The sequence below is a fragment of the Zootoca vivipara genome, chromosome 4 (assembly GCF_963506605.1).
Source record: "Zootoca vivipara chromosome 4, rZooViv1.1, whole genome shotgun sequence".
NCBI classification, from domain to species: domain Eukaryota; kingdom Metazoa; phylum Chordata; class Lepidosauria; order Squamata; family Lacertidae; genus Zootoca; species Zootoca vivipara.
Genome location: NC_083279.1, coordinates 24,596,056 through 24,616,909, shown reverse-complemented (window position 1 = coordinate 24,616,909; position 20,854 = coordinate 24,596,056). Strand labels below are relative to the sequence as shown.

The 20,854-nt window shown below is 41.3% G+C and overlaps 1 protein-coding gene across 14 annotated transcripts in view; it reads right to left on the bottom strand.

The window, feature by feature from the left end:
• Nucleotides 1-20,854, bottom strand: part of MCF2L (MCF.2 cell line derived transforming sequence like) — a 136,878-nt gene that overhangs the window by 83,364 nt on the left and 32,660 nt on the right. For 4 of the 14 annotated variants that reach the window (XM_060273384.1, XM_060273374.1, XM_060273376.1 and 1 more), the window contains exon 1: nucleotides 12,640-16,911. The exons of 4 other annotated variants lie outside the window; for them this stretch is intronic. Coding sequence is in view for 9 of the 10 variants with exons in the window: in XM_060273374.1 (XP_060129357.1) it covers nucleotides 12,640-12,868 (229 nt within the window). In the remaining variant the exon portion in view is untranslated. 6 more of the 14 variants (XM_060273377.1, XM_060273385.1, XM_060273387.1 and 3 more) reach the window with 6 other exon arrangements.

Sequence of the window (20,854 nt, the reverse complement as noted above, 5' to 3'; positions counted from 1 at the left end):
CCAGCAAGGTGAAAGTGTGGGATTCTGCCTATCTGACATTGACCAAAGGGTAACGGCGGGGGTAGCCGAGTTTTTGGTAGCAGTCCTCCAAGGAGCAGGTTAACTAGGAAAACCACTGATTCTGTATGTATATATATATATATATATATATATATATATATATATATATATATATGTATGTAGCCAACTGCTGCCTTTTTATATATATTTCAAGGCTTTTATATGTTATTTTCTCTTTTATGGTTTTATTTGCATAATGCCTAATAAAGGTTTGATAAGTAAGTAAGTAAGCAAATGAGGCAGTCGCTTAACAGCTTCACCACATGCTAACAGATCCATCACCCCACATCCACATTGCAACATTTTGGTCATTCAACTCAGCAGATCTCGATCAAAGTTTCCTGATCAAGTGCAGTTTCAACAAATGAACTTAGGCTGCAATGTCAGTAAGCCTCAAAGAAGAGGAGGAGGAGGAGGAGGAGGAGGAGGAGGAGGAGGAGGAGGAGGAGGAGGAGGAGGAGTTTGGACTTGATACCCCACGTTTCACTCCCCTTAAGGAGTCTCAAAGCGGCTAAAAACTCCTTTCCCTTCCTCCCCCCCAACAAACACTCTGTGAGGTGAGTGAGGCTGAGACACTTCAGAGAAGTGTGACTAGCCCAAGGTCACCCAGCAGCTGCATGTGGAAGAGCAGAGACGCGAACCCGGTTCACCAGATTACAAGTCCACTGCTCTTAACCACTACACCACGCATTGCTCCCAATGCAGCAGAGACTTATTTCTGAGTAAACATGCATGGTACTGGACTGTTAGCACACATAAGTATTAAGGTCAGTATAGCTCAGGAACTGCAAGAGGTATCTTTCTGCCAACTACAGCGGTCTCTCTCCAAACAACCTACCACCTAGGGTACTGAATTTAAAGACTGTGGTGTACCCTCTCCACACCAAGAGCTGCAGCAGCCCAGAAATAGGAAGCGAAATGCGAGGGAAGAATAAGACCCTGAAATGAGTCTTAGTGGGACCCTAGTACAGAACCTTCATTGATATAATGTGTGCATGGTTTTGCTAGAATTGTATATGCTATAAATTAATCAGGACATTTAACCAGTGTTTTTCTTCTTAAAAATTGTTTAGGGATACTCTCACTTTCCTACTCTTATTGAAATATTGCCCCTCAATGAGGCCAAATTTAGATTCACAAAATGTTCAGGGGGTATGCATACCCCTGCGTCCCCGCCCCCCCCCCTCGAAAAAAGCACTAAATTAACTATTGGCTCCAGTTGAATTTACCCCCAACTAGCTTTCTTCCATCAGCTCTGATTGATTTGCACAAAAACAGTTGGATGAAAAGACATTAACTTAAGGTTATGTTCCCCTTGCCATCCAGTACAATACTTATTAAATTTAGGTCCCAGTGAAGCAAAATACCTATTGAACCAAAGTCTTTTTGATAATGAACAACAGAGCAATCTGTCCGCAGTGAAGAAACTATGCCCCTGGTTTGCCTGTCTTCCAACTGGTCCTCCTGATGTAGGATCTAACAATTCAAAAATGTAAACAATTCGTAAATGTCCACGTGGAGGTGGGAATGCTGAAACATTGGTTCAGGTTTCTATTTTTCTCTCTGTACAGTGGAACCTCGGTTTATGAACACCTTGGTTTATGAATTTTCGGTTTACGAACGCCGCAGACCCATCTGGAATGGATTAATTCACTTTCCATTACTTTCAATGGGAAAGTTCGCTTCAGTTTATGAACGCTTCAGTTTATGAACAGACTTCCGGAACCAATTACACCCATGCTTCGGGTTAAGTACGCTTCAGGTTGAGTACTCCGCGGACCCGTCTGGAATGGATTAATCCCACTTTCCATTACTTTCAATGGGAAAGTTTGCTTCAGTTTATGAACGCTTCAGTTTAAGTACTCCGTGGACCGTCTGGAACAGATTAATTCACTTTCCATTACTTTCAATGGGAAAGTTCGCTTCAGTTCAGTTTATGAACGCTTCAGTTTATGAACAGACTTCTGGAACCAATTGTGTTCATAAACCGAGGTACCACTGTATAGGAATCTATGTAAAGAGTTAATCCAGGAAGTACAGCTGATTCTTATGCGTCTTTTCTTCTTGCAGATCACAATAAAAAGTAATGCCCTCTATCTTTTTTTAAACTTTTGGCCACAATTGGCTGAAATTTGTAGGCATGGTCACTTATTCTGAGGGCACAAATTCTGTCAGCTTTCGGAAGAAAAGTTGCAATGATTTTCATGCAAGAGCAGCCATTGCAGTTTTGTGGTGGGCAGAAAAGGGAATCCCTTAACCTCACCTTATGTTGTCTGGGTAATTGGACTGAAAAGTAGAAGCATGCGAGAGAAACCTGACCAACTGCAGACAAATAGATGGCTAGGCTTTAGGTCTAGGGACCTTTAAAGTTCATTTTGGGGAGGAACTACATAGGATTGGGGTGGGGGGGTCTGGTCGATTATAAGCTATAATTTTTAGTTGCAAAAGAACTCTCCCAGTCCAATTCTGACACCTCGATTAAGTTTAGACACATACGTTCCACTTGCAAAGTTGCTCCCTCTCTTAAAGAAACCAGGATGGAGAGCACTGGTAAAATTAATCCCTCCGATAACCAAGCTAGACCCATCAGTCACAATGGTGCTCCTTCTCTGTGCCCTGGTGTTTTTCTCTTCCTCCCCAATATCATTCCACCTTGGCCTTTTGGCTTTATAGTAAGCTTAGACACACTACTTTCACTTTTAACAGGTGCCTGTCTGCAACATTACCAGTATTTTGATATCTGCACCACTGAGGTGCCGCAAAGTGTTTCAGCTTGTGCCACCTTACAAAGATCCCACTTTACCTCTGACAAGTCCTAAATACCTCCAACGTATCCCACTCCACACCAGGATTTGCCTAAATCCAATATCCATCCCTACTTCAGAGTTCCATTCAAGCCAATCAATCACACCAGGGATGGGGAACCTGGGACCCAATAGATATTATTCACAACAGTTCTTATCATCCCTGACCATTGGGCTATGCTGGATAGGGTTCACATGAATTGGCAGACCACCACCACCTGGATGGCCAAAGGTTCCCCATCCCTTAATTGCACCTTACTTGCATAAAATTAGTATCTTCTTCCACATGACATGGAATAAATGAATTGCTACCAGGAAGCAATTTCGGAGATTAATAAGAGTATGCCCACATTTTATTTGCATGTGTGTAGTGACCGGGCTGCTCAGTTTTATAGGCAGCCAAACCTAACATATCTCTCTGTTTTCTCAGACCTTACCTCAGATTGCATACTTCTTTGCACATTGATGTTCCAATACCTCTAGCAGCAGCAGGTGGTGGGGAAAGCTTATCTCCATGCCCCAAGTACCTGCTGATGAACAGCAGGCTGATGGGCAAAAAAGGCCAACACTTTTGCTTAATATCAGACAAGTTGGACTACCCCCCCAAAAAAACACACAAGGATTCTTACTATTACCCTAAGTTAAACTATATTTAAAATAATTCATACAACACTATCTGGCAGCTAGCATAGAAGTACATTCCCCCCAAATAGCATTTGCTTAAACAAAATGGTTTTTAATAATAGTATCAAGCAAAACATTTCATGCACAATGTCAGAAAATGCAGCAGGGGGGGCACTTGAATTTTCTAATTCTGTTTTCTTAAATCCTTTTTAACCTCAGCCTTGCATTCCTTCTTGTCTCCAGCAGTATACACCAAGCCACAAAAAGCCAAGCACAATTATCCTGAATGCACAGTGATGCTGCAGGCGCACCCAGAGCCTTTGATATAACTTACTTTAAATGGAAAACATCACTTCTCCTAATGCACGCCAACACTTAAAACTCAACATTAAATAAATATCATTTCAGAGACCCAAGTGGTAGAATACAAATCACCAACCTGACATGTCATTGCTGTTCATCCCGTATTCCTCTCTAGCAGTCATGCATACCAAACAGAACACAAGACAGGCAACGTGAACTGAATCAGCAGCATTTGGTTTCTCTCTCCCCCCTCCCCTTCCCCAATTTCCACAAAAACAAGCTTTCAGTTTCACAGTGGACTGTAGCTTCACTATTTACAGCAAAGACTGCCTCCAATGCTTCATTCATACCCTATTAGAATAAAGCAAGATTACTGTGGAAAGCTCTGAATTAAAAGAAATTGTAAGAAAAGATATGATAGCGAAGCTTTGCTACTGACAATTTTGGAAGAAGATGTAGTAGAGGAATCCCCACCTTTGCCCTAGCCTTTTCACAAAGGTAATAAAATGCCTTGGAGGGAGAGTGACAGTCAAACAGCAGGTCACAAGATACTGTACAAGGAACAGTTTCTAAAGGAGCTACTGGTAGGTACAACAAGGAAGCATTCGTGATTCTTTAGTAAATATATTCTACAAACATTCTGTGTGATAAAGCTCACAATGAACACGTACGTGGCACTGACGTAACAATAGGCACTCTGGAAATGAAAAATACAAATGCGTGAATTGCGCAGAGGACCGGAAGATCCCTAACAGGTACCTTAATACAAGAACTACTAGATTGCGCCAGTCATTTCAGTTCAGCAAAGTCACTGGAAGCAGAAACAAGAAAGGGAAGGGAAGAAAACATGAAAGGTAGACACACCTGTTCTTTTCTTCAGAAGATACCACAGTTCTGCAATATCCTTGTACAGCAAGGAGATCAGACTTAAGGTCATATTGCCACAAATCAATTTAGTGAAGAGTTGCTCAGTAGATGGTGACCTCTGTCTTTAAAGCGCCCGTTCAATATACAAGGAAAGCTCAAAACTTCACCTTTCACAGTAAAAGTCAAGCTGAATGGGACACAATACCTTTCTTCAAGTTACATGCAAAGCCAGTGTGTCTTTCAACGGGATCAGAGGTCCACAAAAGGGCTAGCGATTGACTGGAAACTTCTCGTTTTCCTGTTTTATGGTACAGAGAACTCACAGGCAGCACACTAAGTTTATTTACCCAGAACGTAAAAGACAATAACTGAGCAAATTCAATTAAAAACAAAACATGTTTTTAAAACAAATTAATTTCTAAACTCTCCTGGAGTGGCATGTCAAAAGCCTCCCTTAAGGAACCCTACTTTAGCAAATGGTAACCTATCAAGTAAAGCCATCTCTTTTTAGCCTGAAAGGAACAACACTGGTCAGCTGACAGCTGCTTCTCTCAAAGAGCTCTCTAATGAGACAATTCCTTGAAATGGATTGGGAAATTTCACATTTCACATTTGTTTTTTTTGGGGGGGATCCCTATTCTCACTTTTTTCTGGAAAAGTGCAGAAAAAGACAATTCAACCTTTAATTGAAATCTTCACCAATATATGTGCATTACTGAGCTTAATAAAACTTTTCTTCAGTTAGAATAATAAAACTTATTTAAAATGCATGTACTTCAGAACATGTTTTATATGCCCAAGGCAATTCTCTTGAGGATTTTGCATGTGGTTAAAAAAAATTCTTAAATGAATATAGATTATCTAGTCCAACCCACTGCATTGCAGGAATCTTTCACTCAACGTGGGGCTTGAACCCACAACCTTGAGATTAAGAGCCTTGAGCTCTATCAACTGAGCTATCTCTATGCCAGGGCTTTTGTCTTTTCTCAAAGAGATATCCACATGTCTGTAAAAAAAAAAAAAGCACTTGCTATACACTTTCAGAGACTGTACACAATAGGTCAGAATAGTCAATCCATAAAGCTTATGTTATACATGCAGATTACAACAGGCAACGTGAAACAGATCCTCTCTCGTTTGTTTTTTCACTTGTGTTTTTTCACCTGCCAATGTGGTGTAGTAGTTAGAATGCCTGAGAGACCAGGGTTCAAATCGCCATTCAGCCATGAAGCTCAATGGGTGACCTTGGGCCAGTCACTGCCTCTCAGCTTAACCTACCTCACAGGGCTGTTGTAGGGATTAAATGAGGAAGAGAAGCATGGACACCACCTTGACTTCCTTTGAGAAAAAGGTGGGATATAAATAAAACAGAACAAAATAAAATAAATTGTAGTGATATGTGTAAAAGGACTTTTTAAAAAGATGCCCAAGGTTTATACAGTTCAAGTACACCTATGAACTTTCACCCACTAAACGTTAAGCAAAGTCTTATTTCACTTGATCCTTTTAGGTGATTGTTGTAGGGCAGATTACCTGTTAATTAGTGACCTCAAGATTACTTACTAGCAATCTCAAATTCAGTAATACAGATAAACAGGACAGTAAATGAAAGTGACAGAAGCAACTGTTAAATGACTCAAAGAATATAACAGACTGTTTCCCCTCTGCTACTGGAGAAGACTTCTGCCTTTCCAAAGTCACCAGAAGGTCAAGAAATGAAAACATGGTGGATAACTCAAGGATTTATAATTACAACTATTCAAACAGTAACAGTAAGGTTTCTTCTTCTTCACTGTACATTTATATCTGGAAAAGCATTCCATTATGAGTACAAATTATGTACAAATTTGTAACAATCACATTAAGTATAAATTCTACCTAGTTATATCCATGAACAACTTACCCAACAAAGGTACTTTTAATGCAATGCTTTCTATTCCCTTATAACCAAGACCAAAACAAGATAGATAGATAGATAGATAGATAGATAATTTGCTTATACTGCAATATGTAGAACATGGCTGAGGAACTTGTTTGGATAAATCTATCAATATAGATTTGATAACAAAAAAAGCACAAAAAAACTGCAGTGAATGAGTGAGCTTCCCATTTCTGATGCTTAATTTTCTATAACTGGAGGAGGGGGCATCAGTGACAGCAGATGGGAGACAGCAGATGTTTCAGGCAGCCCACCTGAAACATAGTGAAGAGATAAGACCAGGCATCCCCAAACTGTGGCCCTCCAGATGTTTTGGCCTACAACTCCCATGATCCCTAGCTAACAGGACCAGTGGTTGGGGAGGATGGGAATTGTAGTCCAAAACATCTGGAGGGCCGAAGTTTGGGGATGCCTGGATAAGACCATAGAATGCACACCTGACAGTTCAGCTGGCAATCCATTGTTATCATATTATGGCTGTCTTTATTCTTACTGTTGTAGAAGGGCTTGTCTAAACTTCAAGAAACCAACGGGAAACCTTCTCATTATGTTCTATGCTTCACATAGAAACTTAATAGAGATGAACAGATGAAACATCTTGCCAAAGGCTATTTAACTCACCTATGGCTAAGAAGAGGAGAGCCCAGAATTGTAAGACTTGTGGTAGACAATAATGTGTCTGGTTTTTCAACCAGCAAATGTTTAAAGTTCTTTAAATTCTGCACAGAAGGCAGTCTGCCTGCCATCCACAGTACCTCCTATGACATATCCTTGAGACCTTGCTTAGAAGCCCTGCCTGACAAGCTGAAAGTTTGCAAAAACCCAGTCCTTACTGGAACGTGGTGCCTGCACACCTCCCATGGTCCCTTCTCCAGACAAGAGATACTGTCCTCATACAACTCATTCACATGTGGCATCGCTCACTTGCATTTTCTCTAATTCCTCTGTAAAAGTGAAGCCTCTTTGCAAGCAGTCAAGTCCCTCTTAATTTCTAGTCATCCAACACACCATACTTTTCTGTTTATAAGAAGCCCCCATGGATAAGACACCCCCTAATTTTGGGGACTCAATGTTAAGAAAATTGGGGAGGGGTTGTCCGGAATGGGAGGAATGCCGAAAAAAGCTCACCCAAATTCCAAATGCTTGCGATCGAACGCAACGCAGAAGCCTCCTATCTTATTTCTGATCAACGCCAGCAGCCGCCAATCACACGCCCCATTGCCACAGCAGAGCCCAATCACCAGCGGCAACTGCCGCAGCAGTGCCCAATCGCAAGCAGACCTTGCCGCAGCAGCCTATCACCCACAATAACGCCAGTGAAAATCTACTACTCAAGACAGAAATCATTTCCACCATCCCTCCTCTGTACTACCCATGTATAAGACGACCCCAATTTTTAAGCGTTGTTTTAAGGTAAAAAACATAGTCTTATAGACGGAAAAGTACGGTACATCCAACTAACCCACTATTTGGGGTCGTGTCCAATGTCCACTTACACTACAGCTCATCCATGGGTTGTACATTTGGCAAGAAGAGAAAGAAAGGACTCTCCTTCCTTAGAGGTTATTAAGCACACTGTTGAACCCCCACAAACCATTAATATAGTTCAAGAGAAAATCAGGCACTGGGTTCCCTTCCCCCCCCAGCTCTTTAAAAGAATATGTAAATGATGTGTATGGTTGATTTTAGGCCATTTTCTTTTCTCTCTCTCATTTGTACTTCTGCTGTGCTATGATAGTTGTGGCTACACAGCCATGTGTGCTGCCTCCCTCTTGAAGCATTGTAGCATTTGCTCAGTGTCAAATAAGGCTAGAAATCTAATGCTGTGGGATTTACTCAAATACCCATGTGGTTAGCCCGAATGCTTAAAACACATATTTGACCTTACTATAAAATAGCAAACAGAAGCATCAATATAAAACTTTCCAGTGTGATTTGTGTTTTTAATGTTGTAAACATTTGTAAGGTTGATTCCTATTCAAAACAATGCAAATTTCCTGGATTCTTTTCTAGGACCTCAGGGTGGAGATATAGCTTGTGGTTCTGATTTGGCCCACTAAGTCCTGATGTACATGGGTGGAGTGACTTATGGCAAATAGGGGTTGAAATTAATCTGCACTCACTTCAGCATTTATGCCACAGATCAAATCGTCCAGGCCGCTCCCCAATGAAACAACTGGATGAAGCAGGGAGGGACTGATTTGTATTACACAGAACATAATATATGAGAAGAGGCTGCTGGATCAGGCCAGTGGCCCACTTAGTCCAGCATCCTGTTCTCATGGTAGTCAATCAGATGCCTACAGGAAGCCAGCATTCAGGATCTAAGTTCAACAGCACTGTTCCCTCTTCCAGTTTCCACCAACTGGTATTCAGAAGGATTGCTGCCTCCGATTGAGGTGGTAAGACTGCACAGAAAGGGGACAAGGAATCAGTGGCGCTCCAGTTCTTGTTGGCATTCACAGCTCCCAGCCTGCCTAGCCAAGGATCTGGGATGATGCAAGTTGTAATTCAACAACAAATCCAACCATGGCTGGGGAAAGCTGTCACAAGAATGAAGCCAAGCTTCATTCTCTTCAGCATGGAACAGGCATGGAACAAGACACTTCAGTGTACATTAACCCCCCACCCCACCCCCACCCCAAATAAACCCCAGAAACTTTCACTTAAAAATTGTTCTGGGAGCTCCAGAAAAATGCTACGATGCATTCCTTACAAAATTGGGGTGGGGTTTGTTTTACACCAAATTATGAATGGAAAACATGGCCCCTAAATCAGCTGTTGCCAGCTACACTGTGTAAAGGAAATAAACTCTGGTACTCAAGCCCACTAAATAAATACTGAGCATGTAAAGCTATAATCTGCAAGTAATTAAATCTATATGTTAACTACGCGCTTGAAAAATATAAGCCTACAAAGCGTCTCACCAGTCATAAAATATGCATAGCAGCATGACAGTATACTTGTCTACTTTGTTAACCCAAAAGGAAGCACAATCTTACCTCTAATATTTTGTTTTGATCCCAAACTTTAGAACAATGGCTATTCTTTTTTTACCTTTGACTTTCCTAAGGTGCTTCCTGTTTTAGTCCTGCATGCAAATAATGGGTGTGCAGAACAGGAGCCACCCCTTTCCACATTGTTGTTTACACTGCTGCTTCTTTATGTACTTTCATGCTGCGTATGGGTGGGGTAACACAAACATTAAAAAAGAAAACTGCAACAGGAAATGATCTTGTTTAGAAAAGGCATTTTGCTTTAGTCTCCTACATGTCATATTCCACTATTGTCATTTTAGAATAGTATGCCCTAAGTAGTCATAAGTAATACACCAGTTTTCAGCCATTCAAAATCCTTTGCAGCATCAAATATTCAAGGCATTACGATACAGCGGCAGAGGACTTCCCAGCCTATTATGCACCCAAATCTTTTCATTTATGATTATTTGCCTTGTTAGGTTTGCAGCTTCTACCAGGAGTCGATTTCCGTTCCTTCTCTGGTTTGTCTCTTACTTTTCACTGTGAATGTCTATTGGCTGTCATTTGTTCCAGCCGTCCTGAAACCCATCAGTGATTTGTTTTTTATACCCCCAGTGCTCTTTGGGGTCCATTTTAACTCATCTTCTGATGGGTTTTCCAGTCTTGGAGCCAACATTATTCCTTTCTTCCCTCCGTGCCATTTTTCCATTTGCACCCATATCTTAACTGCATTCCTTTCTTTCTTCCCTTCCATGGCTTTGCTTGGTACAGTTTGGGCGATGGAATCAGTGACAAGAGCACACTTTGCATGTAGAATGTCCCAGGCTCAATACCTTAGCATCTCCTTTCTTTCTTTTTTAAAGACAAAGGTAGACTGTAATGTGACACCACTGCTAGAACTGAAAGAGCTGCTGCCAGAAAGAACAGACAATATGGACTAATAATCCTACCCGGTTTCCAATATTCCTATATGTAGCTGTGCTACTTGAGCGAGATTCAAGGACCAATTAATTTTGTTCCCCTTACTCCCATGATCAACATGTGGTGCAGGGATAGCCAACATGCTACCCTTAAAATATTGTGGTCTCATTACCCCTGACAATTACATCATGCTGGCTGGGGCTAATAATGGGAGTTGTAGTCCATAACATCTGGAAGGCACGTTGGGTACCACTGATGTAGCAAGAAACCAGCATTGTGCAGTCTGGCGCTCTCTAAGCTCAAGAACAGCTACGCAAGCAAGAAGACGTAGCAGCTTGCAGCCTTCTCCCAGCCGCACCTTATACTGCAATATTGCAGCAGTAACTTCCAACCTTGTGAGAAAGGGACATTGCAGTTCTATTTAACAGCACCACCCTGTGCAGTAGGTGGTAAAGGGGTAGTCAAAATAGGCTTGGGTGTTCCTGAGCACTGGGGGAAAAAATACAGACAGCATAGAAGTTTCAAAATTTATAGATTTGTTTACTAAATACAAATAAAAGTAAGGGGTGGGGAACCTGTGGCTCACCAGGTGTTGCTCGACTACATCACTCACCATTGGACTTGGTGACTGGGGACGATGGGAATTGCAGAAAAACAACATCTCAACGGGCACAAGTTAAGCACCCCTGCTCTAGGGCAGCGTTTCTCAACCACTGTTCCGCGGCACACTAGAGACGCTGGCTGGTGTGCCGCGACGTGCGGCGACGAGAAGGGCGATTTGCATTGTCACGTGACTGGCGGCCGCCAATAAGCAACACTGACCCGCCGGAAAGCAATATTTCTCCTCCTCTTTCCCAAAGCTCAGTGCAAACGAGCCTGGCGGCCGCCAATACACAACACTGACCCGCCGGAAAGCAATATTTGGCAAGTGTTTCTTACAGTCATAATTATAATATAGGGTGGCACAGAGTTAATTTTTTAAACTTTTTTAATGGTGGTGTGCCTCGTGATTTTTTTCACGAAACAAGTGTGCCGTGGCCCAAAAAAGGTTGAGAAACACTGCTCTAGGGCACCAGAAAATTTCCTGGGAGAAACTGAAAATTTCCTAGAAAACCGACATCACAGCACACTGCATAAAATTGTTTTAAGCAAGCTGGTACAGATGCAAGTTGCAGAAACACACATGAAAGTGCATGCACACAAGAGCAAATTTGACTTGTGCATCTTCCTACAAGATACAGAGAAATTGCTCCTTTTCGGAGGAGTGAAAAGCAGCAATACCAAGTCAGTGGCCTACCTACAGTACTTTTCAATGCCTTTGTAACGGGGAAAGCAGCTCTTAGCCAGATGACAACTGCTGTGTTGGGGAGGGATTATAGCACATGCTTCACATATAGAAAGTCTCAAATGCAATAGGCTGCATCTCCAGTTAAAAGGTGATGTGTAATACCTCTGAAACCCTGAAGAACTCACTAGAATGTATAGTAGGGGCTAAATGGACTCTAGTTTGACCTGGGTAAGGGCGGATTTGTGGTATTGTGCCTGTTTGGAGAACAACAAAGAAAATTTTCCACATTTCTGTATGAAGACGAACCAGTGTAGTTCTTACCCTAATTAGTAGTACAGAATCTCATCTCAACTCATTATTGAGGTGTGTTTAGCTCTTATCTAGAATCCAGCGAAGCAATTATGGCAGCATTAAGCTTATGGACTAAGCCTGTGGTACTCCCTTGCAAATAATATTTCCAAGAATGAAAACATTGTTTCTATTTAATAAAGAACCCAATAGCAAAGTGAAGGGGTTTAGATGGATTTATACTCCCCAAACAGACACCTGATAGGCACAATTGTTCCTTGAATCACACAAAAATGCCATCTAAAATGAATGCTTGTGCCAACATGGCCTATAGTGACTGGAACCCCTTAAAAATAGTCACCTGTAACCTCTGGTCTTGTACTCTGACAAAAATTAATGAAGCCTCTGTAAATTATTAGAAGTGGGATTAGCAGAAAGTGGCATGGTAAAAATTCACCTCAGTAAATGCCAGAAGCTACAAGTATTACCTGCCATATAAGCGAGTCTAAGTGATATAAACATTTCAATCCTCACAGTCTGCTACAAAATCAAATTTCTTTTACTTACCTTGAGCCATAGAAACTAGCCAGGAGCTGCAACTCAAAAAAATACTATAGCTTTCCATTTCTTTTACTGAAATCGCAATACAATGCATCTTCACCCAATCTAACAAGGAGTGAAATATTTCCTCTTCCAACAGATCATGCTTATTTGATCTGGCTTTACTTTTTGTGTGTGGAATGACCTTTGTTCCTTTTATTATCAGAAGTTGGACAAAGTTACTAAGCAATTCCATCACCACCACCCATCGTTGCTGTCTGCTATTTTCTCTTTAGTTATAAAATTGTCTACAGTCACCCAGGATGTTTACATATAGCAGAGGTACCTAACAACTGGGTTACTACAAACCAGGCCTTTAAAACTCCAGATTAGGCTTCAGATCTGAAACATAGTACAAGATACTGATATTTTTGGCTTTACCTAATCTAGAAAATGTTATGAACCACTTAAATAGCTCTCTAGGTGGTGCACAAATAAATTTGCAGATAAAATACAGCTACAAACTACAAAACAATTTAAAGAACAGATATACAGAAAACTATAATCACTGAAACAAATATTTTAAAAAACCAGCAAAACTTTAAAACAAATATAGGTAACTAAAGTATATGTCTGGGTAGATTTGCCAGCACAAAAACCTTTTCAGCAGGAACCTAAAATAATATCACAAGGGCTTCTGCCTAATGTCAATACGCTGCAGCTCAGTGATCTTGTGTAAACCTAACACAGACAGGAAAAGATGTTTTCAATAGAAACACATTTGTCCAAGGGGAGCACTTGCTGTCAATGTGAATAGAGTTATCAAATGTAATTTGCCGAGTTTGCAAAGGGTGAGGCAGGTTACCTGGTGGCGAACCATATTTATTATTCAGGAAAGACTTGACCGTCTTCCTGAACCCTTGGAAAAATATGACAAGATGTAAATTAATTGCTTTTATTGAACTGTAATTATGCAGCAATGACTGGTATTCTTCATGCTGGAGAAAAATGTATAAAATGCTAGAACTGAAATAACTATCATTAAAATACAGTACGGTATATTGCAAGAAAAAGAATCCCTTGCTTTTCCAACCTGCAGGTGTTGAGTGTGGTTATGTAGCCAAAACAATGTTACACATGCATAAGAGTTCAATGGGAGTGGGGGTAACCCTCCCACAAATGACTCATACTCCTGATTCCTACAGTACCTTTCAATTTTTGATAGAAAGGAAGTTTCTAGTATTTGTAGAACCTGAAATATGAGACAAAATGTGCAAGCACTATACTCTCCATTTTTTTGGTAAGAAATTACAGAATGACACACACGCCTACCAAAACTAGTATGAAATGAAGGAATCACATGCACCTTCGAGGTTACTTGGGTCTACCTTAGCCAAATTTGTTGAGTAGATATTTTATTATTCCAAGATACCTGCTGTCCAGCCATGTGAGAATCAGATTTAAACACACTCAGGGACTAATAATACGCATTTGCAAGAGACAGGTGAAATAAGTCTATTATTTTCAAAGCAACAAAAGGAGTCTACTGAATTGGATACCTTACACAACCTCATGAAACAGTACCACAGCCTTTGAACCTCAGGCCTACTCTAAAACAGAGGTTAAAAGGGGCAGCTGTTAATCTCCATTTAATACTTGAGCTTGAGGTTGACTTAATTCACTCCTGAGCAAGATCAACAGGTGTTTCTCAAAAGCCTATTATAAAATTAATAGTGAGGGGGTGGGGATGATCCTGACTGAATAATAATAATAAACAATTCTGATTTTCACGGTGTCCATCTAAAATTACTGCTAAACATATGAGGCCATGCCTATTAAAATAGGGTTTTGTATTTCATAGCAGTATGTGATTTCATCAGTAGTGCAAAAAGTCAAATTCATTAAAACAAATCGTACGTTGGAAATTTGTCCAAGGTCTATTTACAGCCACCATACCCTTGTCAGCTGACAAAACCAAGCCAATATGTATGTATTTCCTCCCCCACCCCCAAGCAGGTCACTGAGCAAAGACAGTTCAAATATTTTGAACAAAACCCTACCCAGATTGTAGTCCTAGACGTAAATCATGGTCACTTGTGAACCCAGTTTTGTAAATAAGATTGCAACTCTGAACTGAAAGCAAATGATGGATTTTTTTTATCTCTGGCATTCAGCCTCTGAATTAAATGCTCCTGGTGGCTTTGTCTCTACACCAATTATTGTAAGCCTTTAAGGCAATTAAGTACTAAACACAAGTTAAGGTGTATTTTGATGGACACTTACTTACATACACCTCAGATATGAAATCTAAAAAGCATTCCTGTTATATTGCAGGACACATACAATATCTGACATTTGTGGAAAGGATGGGTGGGGTTAATTGCATGTACTTTTTTCCAGACTGTGAAATGTACATTGTCACAAATAGTGTCCTCCCTAAAAGAGGACACATGTTGCGGTGAAACCTGGAGACTGACCTCCTGTGTTGTGGGTGGGTAAGATTGGTCAGCCACAACACCCGATTGTAGATCCCTGATGTCGGGTTCAATCTGGCCAATGGGGTGCAGTCCAGACGGATTGAGGGACCTATATATACCCATGCACGTGACCCAGAGCAATTCAAAAATGGACCAGTTGTGCAGAGGTGCCTTGAGGAGGCTGCCTGCCACTGGTAAGCCTGGCCCTTGTCGAGTGAAAGATGCCAAGAAATATTTGTCACTTTGCCCGCCTGGGGATGGCCCCTTCCTGGTCCACGAGGATGGGCCTCTGTTAAAGAGGCATCAATTTGCTGCAGTGATGCGTAAGGCAATCGCAGCATGTGGCCTGCTGGCCAGTGAGTTTGCACCTCATTCCTTCCGTATTGGGGCCTGTCCGTTGACAGGATTAAGGATCTGGACCGCTGGAAATCTGAAGCATACAAGGGTTATGTTCAGATGCGGCGCTGAGGTGCAGTTACTAATGTTGTTTTGTTCATTCCTAGGTCTGCCTACCCTGCACGTCTGGATAGTCGGGCACAGCATTGTCCACTGGGCCAGCAGGAGGACGGCGGAGTCTGGATTTGGACGCAGGCTCGGACTCCCCAACCACATGTGCATCTCCTGGGTACCCAGACGAGAAATGCGTTGGGAGGAGCTTCTCCCAACGGTGCGGGCAAAGGTGTCTACGAAAGGCACTGGTGGTGCAGCTGGGCGAAAACGATTTGCCAGAAGCACCCGGCTAGAGCCTGTGGACCCCCATGCAGGAGGACTTGGAAGAGTTGAAGGCAGCTCTCCCCGGACTCAATTTTTTTTGGTCACAGCTGTTGCAGCAATGTGTGTGGCGTGGTAGCTGATGCCCAGCTGGCACTGAGAGGGCCAGGAAGCCCATCCAGAGCGCAGTAGCCAAGAAGGTTCTGGCCTTGGGCATTACCTCCTGTGATGCGTCCCTTTACAGGCTTGATGGGGTTCATCTGTCTGTGATCGGGAATGATTTGTGGCTGACCGCCGTATCAGCAGGGTTAAGGGATTGGTTACAGGTGAGAGTGATTGGCGGCGAGTGCGGGTGCTCGTGTGGCGGATAGGCACTGGTTCAGGTGATAGGGATGGGAAAACCCTCTCGCCATCCCTATGTGAAGGGTATTCCGTTAAAGAAATCCAGGGAGGGACTCAAATGGTTTGGTCAACCCCTGAGAGGGGGTTGTGCCCGTATCTGGGTGGTGGACATAGTCTGTTCCCGCCTTTCCAGGTGTTCACCCTTGGCTGACCCATGCTGGTGCCCTGGGTCAGCACTACCTGCAACGGTGCAGGGAGCTAGTCGAACCAGAGCCTATGCAACCACTCACTTTCTGTAATCAATAAAGTTGTGGTCTAAATTCTGCCAAAAACCAAACTAAAATTTGAGTAAAGTGTGAATTTATTTAGGGGGGAGGTCTCTGGGTCTGAACACGCAAACAATTACTTTCTAAACAAGAATTATTTGTATAATGCATAGTTTATATACACGTACTACATAAAGGCTGGAAAAACCTGATCCGATACCTACAAACTCTAAAATATTTATTTTACTGAACAGACACTCACTTGTTTAAAAAGTACATATTTTTTATTTGTCATTGTCACTTGGGACCATTAAATAAGGTTGTGCTATTACAAGTGCACTAAAACTAAGGAAGGTGTTTCAGTATTTTGAGAGCTTTTTAAAAGAAAATAAAAGAATAATGTAGTAAAGTGAAGTGTCTGGCACATACAAGAATTGGCATGTGAGTCAGACACTGATACTCTGGAACATTGGTTAAAAGATTACAAATTATTATTCTGAAATCAAATCTTACCCGAATAGGCGTGGCGTGGGTAATTTCGCCCATGCCTCTTTGTCAGAGACCGCTGTACTGCTGAAGAAACACTGTGAAAGACATGGTTCGCTCTGCGCAGAATTCGGAAAGGATTTTCTTGTCCTTCTCTTGCATATCCACGTTGCGACATTGTGTTATTGCCACATAAAACTTTTTAAAAAAATATTTCATACAAATAGAACCCACACTATCCGTTTCCTGTAGCCTTTAATGTTAATTCCAGTGCTACTTAAAAAGGTAGCATTTTTAAAAAGTTGTCCAGGACTTTAGCATTTGGAGATGAAGGGTAACTCTTTGTATTTCACTTCTCATTAATAAATGAAACAATAAAACACTTGGTGGATTTAACTGTAGATAATTCACTCCAGTTTTGATCGCAGTGACAATTCCTTGATGAACCTAAATTACACTGTATACTGCTAAATATTTTTAAAAAAATCAAACTAATATATTGATGCACGGAACACATTCACTACCTCTCCTCTTCAGTAGCTGTTACGTAAAGCCAGAAATCTACATGAGAAATAATACTGTACAGAAATATCTGAATACTGTAGCTAACTTCTGTCCTTGGATCCAGGTGTGTTTTCAGTCAGAACCCATCATTTTTAGAAGAGGTCATACCCAGTTTTATAGTCCATCTCCTTGCCACATAGCTCTCCCACGATATTAGAGAGTTTTCCTTCATTTCCAAATCACCTCTACCATTATTTACATATTTGCAACCTCCTCCTTAATGCCCAGGGGTCTTCTGCAATTACCAAGCAACGTAGAAGGGCGCATGGAGTTTCTCTTCATAGATTCATGTCAGCAGCCAACCAGGCAGAAATCTATTTCTTAAATTGGTAAACTGTCAGCTCCCACATCTGCCCCATCAGGTTTATCTCTTCCAGTCTCCTTGAAGTTTGCACTGTTCCGCTGCTCTCAACAGGGCAGGATAAAATAGCAATGCTAAGTAGGATGCTATAATCAAATTATGCACCTTTCCTGTAGCACGTCCTCTTTGTAATTGCTGCTGGAGCCCAAAGAAACTGAAGATAAGCTGCATTTGAGCTCTTCAAAATCAGAATGGCTTTTTCCTCCAAGCATTCAAAAGGGAAAAAGCTAAGAGGACACTTCCCAAGGAAATTCAAATAACACACAAATTACAGTGGGAAGGAAGGGAGGGAGACCACTGCTGTCTTAAACCATACCAGGAAGTTCTGCATTGTCTCCTCATCTTATTTAATACAGAAGGGGGGGGGCTGATTATGTTGCTTTACTTGGCAGGAACCCTTTCCTATGAGAGACATTTGGCTAATTTAACTGTGGGTGTGTTCAGATAACTCGTATTTTCCCACAACAGCACACTGATGCTTTCAACTACTGTGCAATGTGATTTTCAGAGAAGTATGTACAGGTCCAACAACACCCTGGACTCAGGAGTGTATATTAACAATTTGAGAAACACAATCTTCCTACTTTTTAATACATATGCATCTTTTGAAACCTTTTAATCACAGTAAGTAACAGGAAAATCACAATGCACGAAGCAACTCAGTTGTTTCTTTGTGGCTTACAGACGTATATTCCGGCGTATAAGACGACTGGGCGTATAAGACGACCCCCAACTTTCCCAGTTAAAATATAGAGTTTGGGATATACTCGCCGTATAAGAAATACGACCCGGCGTATAAGACGACCCCTGACTTTTGAGAAGATTTTCCTGGGTTAAAAAGTAGTCTTATACGCAGGAATATACTGTATTTTTTTGGATCGTATGATCCATACACAATCAAAGGCAACTAAATGAAGTTCTTTGGGAATGTAATAACACTCTTCATCAGAGAATATTAAGCAAACGTTTCTCAACACAAGACTTATCGCAGAAAGTAGTTAAAAGGAGTTTTTTAAAACAAGTCACTTCGTTCCTACCGTTGTTCTTAAATATCCATGGTGAGGAGTTCCAATATTAGTTATGGATCTTTAAAATGGTTTCTGTACTCACTAACTGAACTTGGTTGGCTGACTCTTCTACCTTTCCCCACTCCCACCCCCAAATTTAAAAATGAAGATTATGGTATAACGAAATGAAGTTAGATAAATATGACATATAAACAGAATTTACTCACAATAGCAAATCACTGTGATTGGACTGTTATTGTTTAAAGAAAAGCAAAATAATAAACCAACCAACAAACCTTGCACATCTGGTTAGCCGTATCTTACTGAATTACAAAACAACAAGTTGACACAAATAATTCAAGTAAGGACCAAGGTTTAGTTCTGGTTTTTAACATGAGATGCATTGTGGCTGAGATATAACTTATTTTTCAGTTTCATTATCCCTATGTACAACATGTTTTTCCTGGCTAGAAGAGCACAGATGGCTCTACGGACTGCACATAGCATCACTCAGTGTTGGAAACACAAAGAGGCAAGTAGTTCGGGAACTACTTATCACAACATATTTGCAATACAGTCAAACACATATAGGGAATCCTTGCAAACGGATGTGTTGCTAGTTGCAAAACCTTGCAGGCAAGTGTACTTTCCACGTCAGTAGCAACTTCCTATTAGGTGCCATGTTCAGGTTCTGTTATTGGCATCTCCAGGTAAAGCTGGGGAAGGGCTCTGCCTGAAACTCCGACAACCTGTTGCTGATTAGACCACGGTGTGGATGGGCCAATAGTATTGTATAAGGCAGATTTCTACATTCATTCACCCTAGGGCTATGTACACAATGCCATTTGCTCTGGCTTCAGTTCACTTTGACTGCTGCTGTTTGGAGTGGAGTACACAAAACGCTAGCCACAATCCATACATATCATGTAGCTGCTTGAGAAATACTCCTGTTAGATGTGTTTCCCCCTCAAACAAGCTTCCATCCTATTAGAGGATGGAAGCTGCAGTTAAGCTGAGGTGTGTACATTTCAGGCAGCTGGTTTGAGTATGTGCAGATAATGGCACATGCAATGGTGACGGATTAAGTGAACTGGAGCTTGGCATGGGAAAACAAATCAGGAAATGGTCATCAGGTGAAGACATCCCCAACCAGTCTCTGCGGTATGCAGCAATGTAAGATAGCAACCCGAAATTCAATGGGCAGGGGCTGTGTGTGTGTGTGTGAGAGAGAGAGAGAGAGAGTGAGTAACCTAGAGCTGCTGGTGATTCCTGAATACAGGCAGGAGTGGTGAGAACTTTTTTAAAAAAATCTCTATGGTACTAACATGGTTAGCTTAAAAACACAGATAATCAAAATGGAAGATTATAGAATACTTTAGTTTCCACAAGATGACCTACTGGCATTCTTTGGGCGAAAAGCATAACATTAAACTATAGTGATGATGCAAACTGGCCGTACATTTCATTTCATGTACTCAAGAGTTCTGAAGTGCAAAGAAATTTGTCGCAACAATGATTGTGCCTGCTCAGAAATCTGAAGGAAACAGATGGTGTGACATCAAGGGGGGGGGAATAAATATTTTTTCTGGCTGCTGATTCCTACTGTTCAAAAATATACAGTATCCACTCAGGATTTCTTTTTCAGCCTCTGCCCAACCACCACCAAGCCAATTAGCAGCTTGAAAGACAGCAGTATCCTACCGTGTTAATTGGAAATGCTAAGCAAACTGCACCTGATCTTATCTGTCCCCTGTGCAAAGGGGAGAGTTGGTTAAACCAACAGGGATATTGAGGGACCAAGCTACAGTGGGGAAAGCCTTTTTTTTTTACCTTTTCAATAAAAGTCTCAATTCTATTTAAAATGCACTCTTCGTGTTCTTTTGAGAAGATAATTGGTTTTTTAAAATGAAATAAAAATATGCTTGAACAAGAGTGGTTCATTTCATTTCATGAGCCTAAAACTCTCTGCAGCCTGTTCTCCTAATTCTCTGAATTGGCCTGTATATAAAATGCCACTTGGAAGGCTAG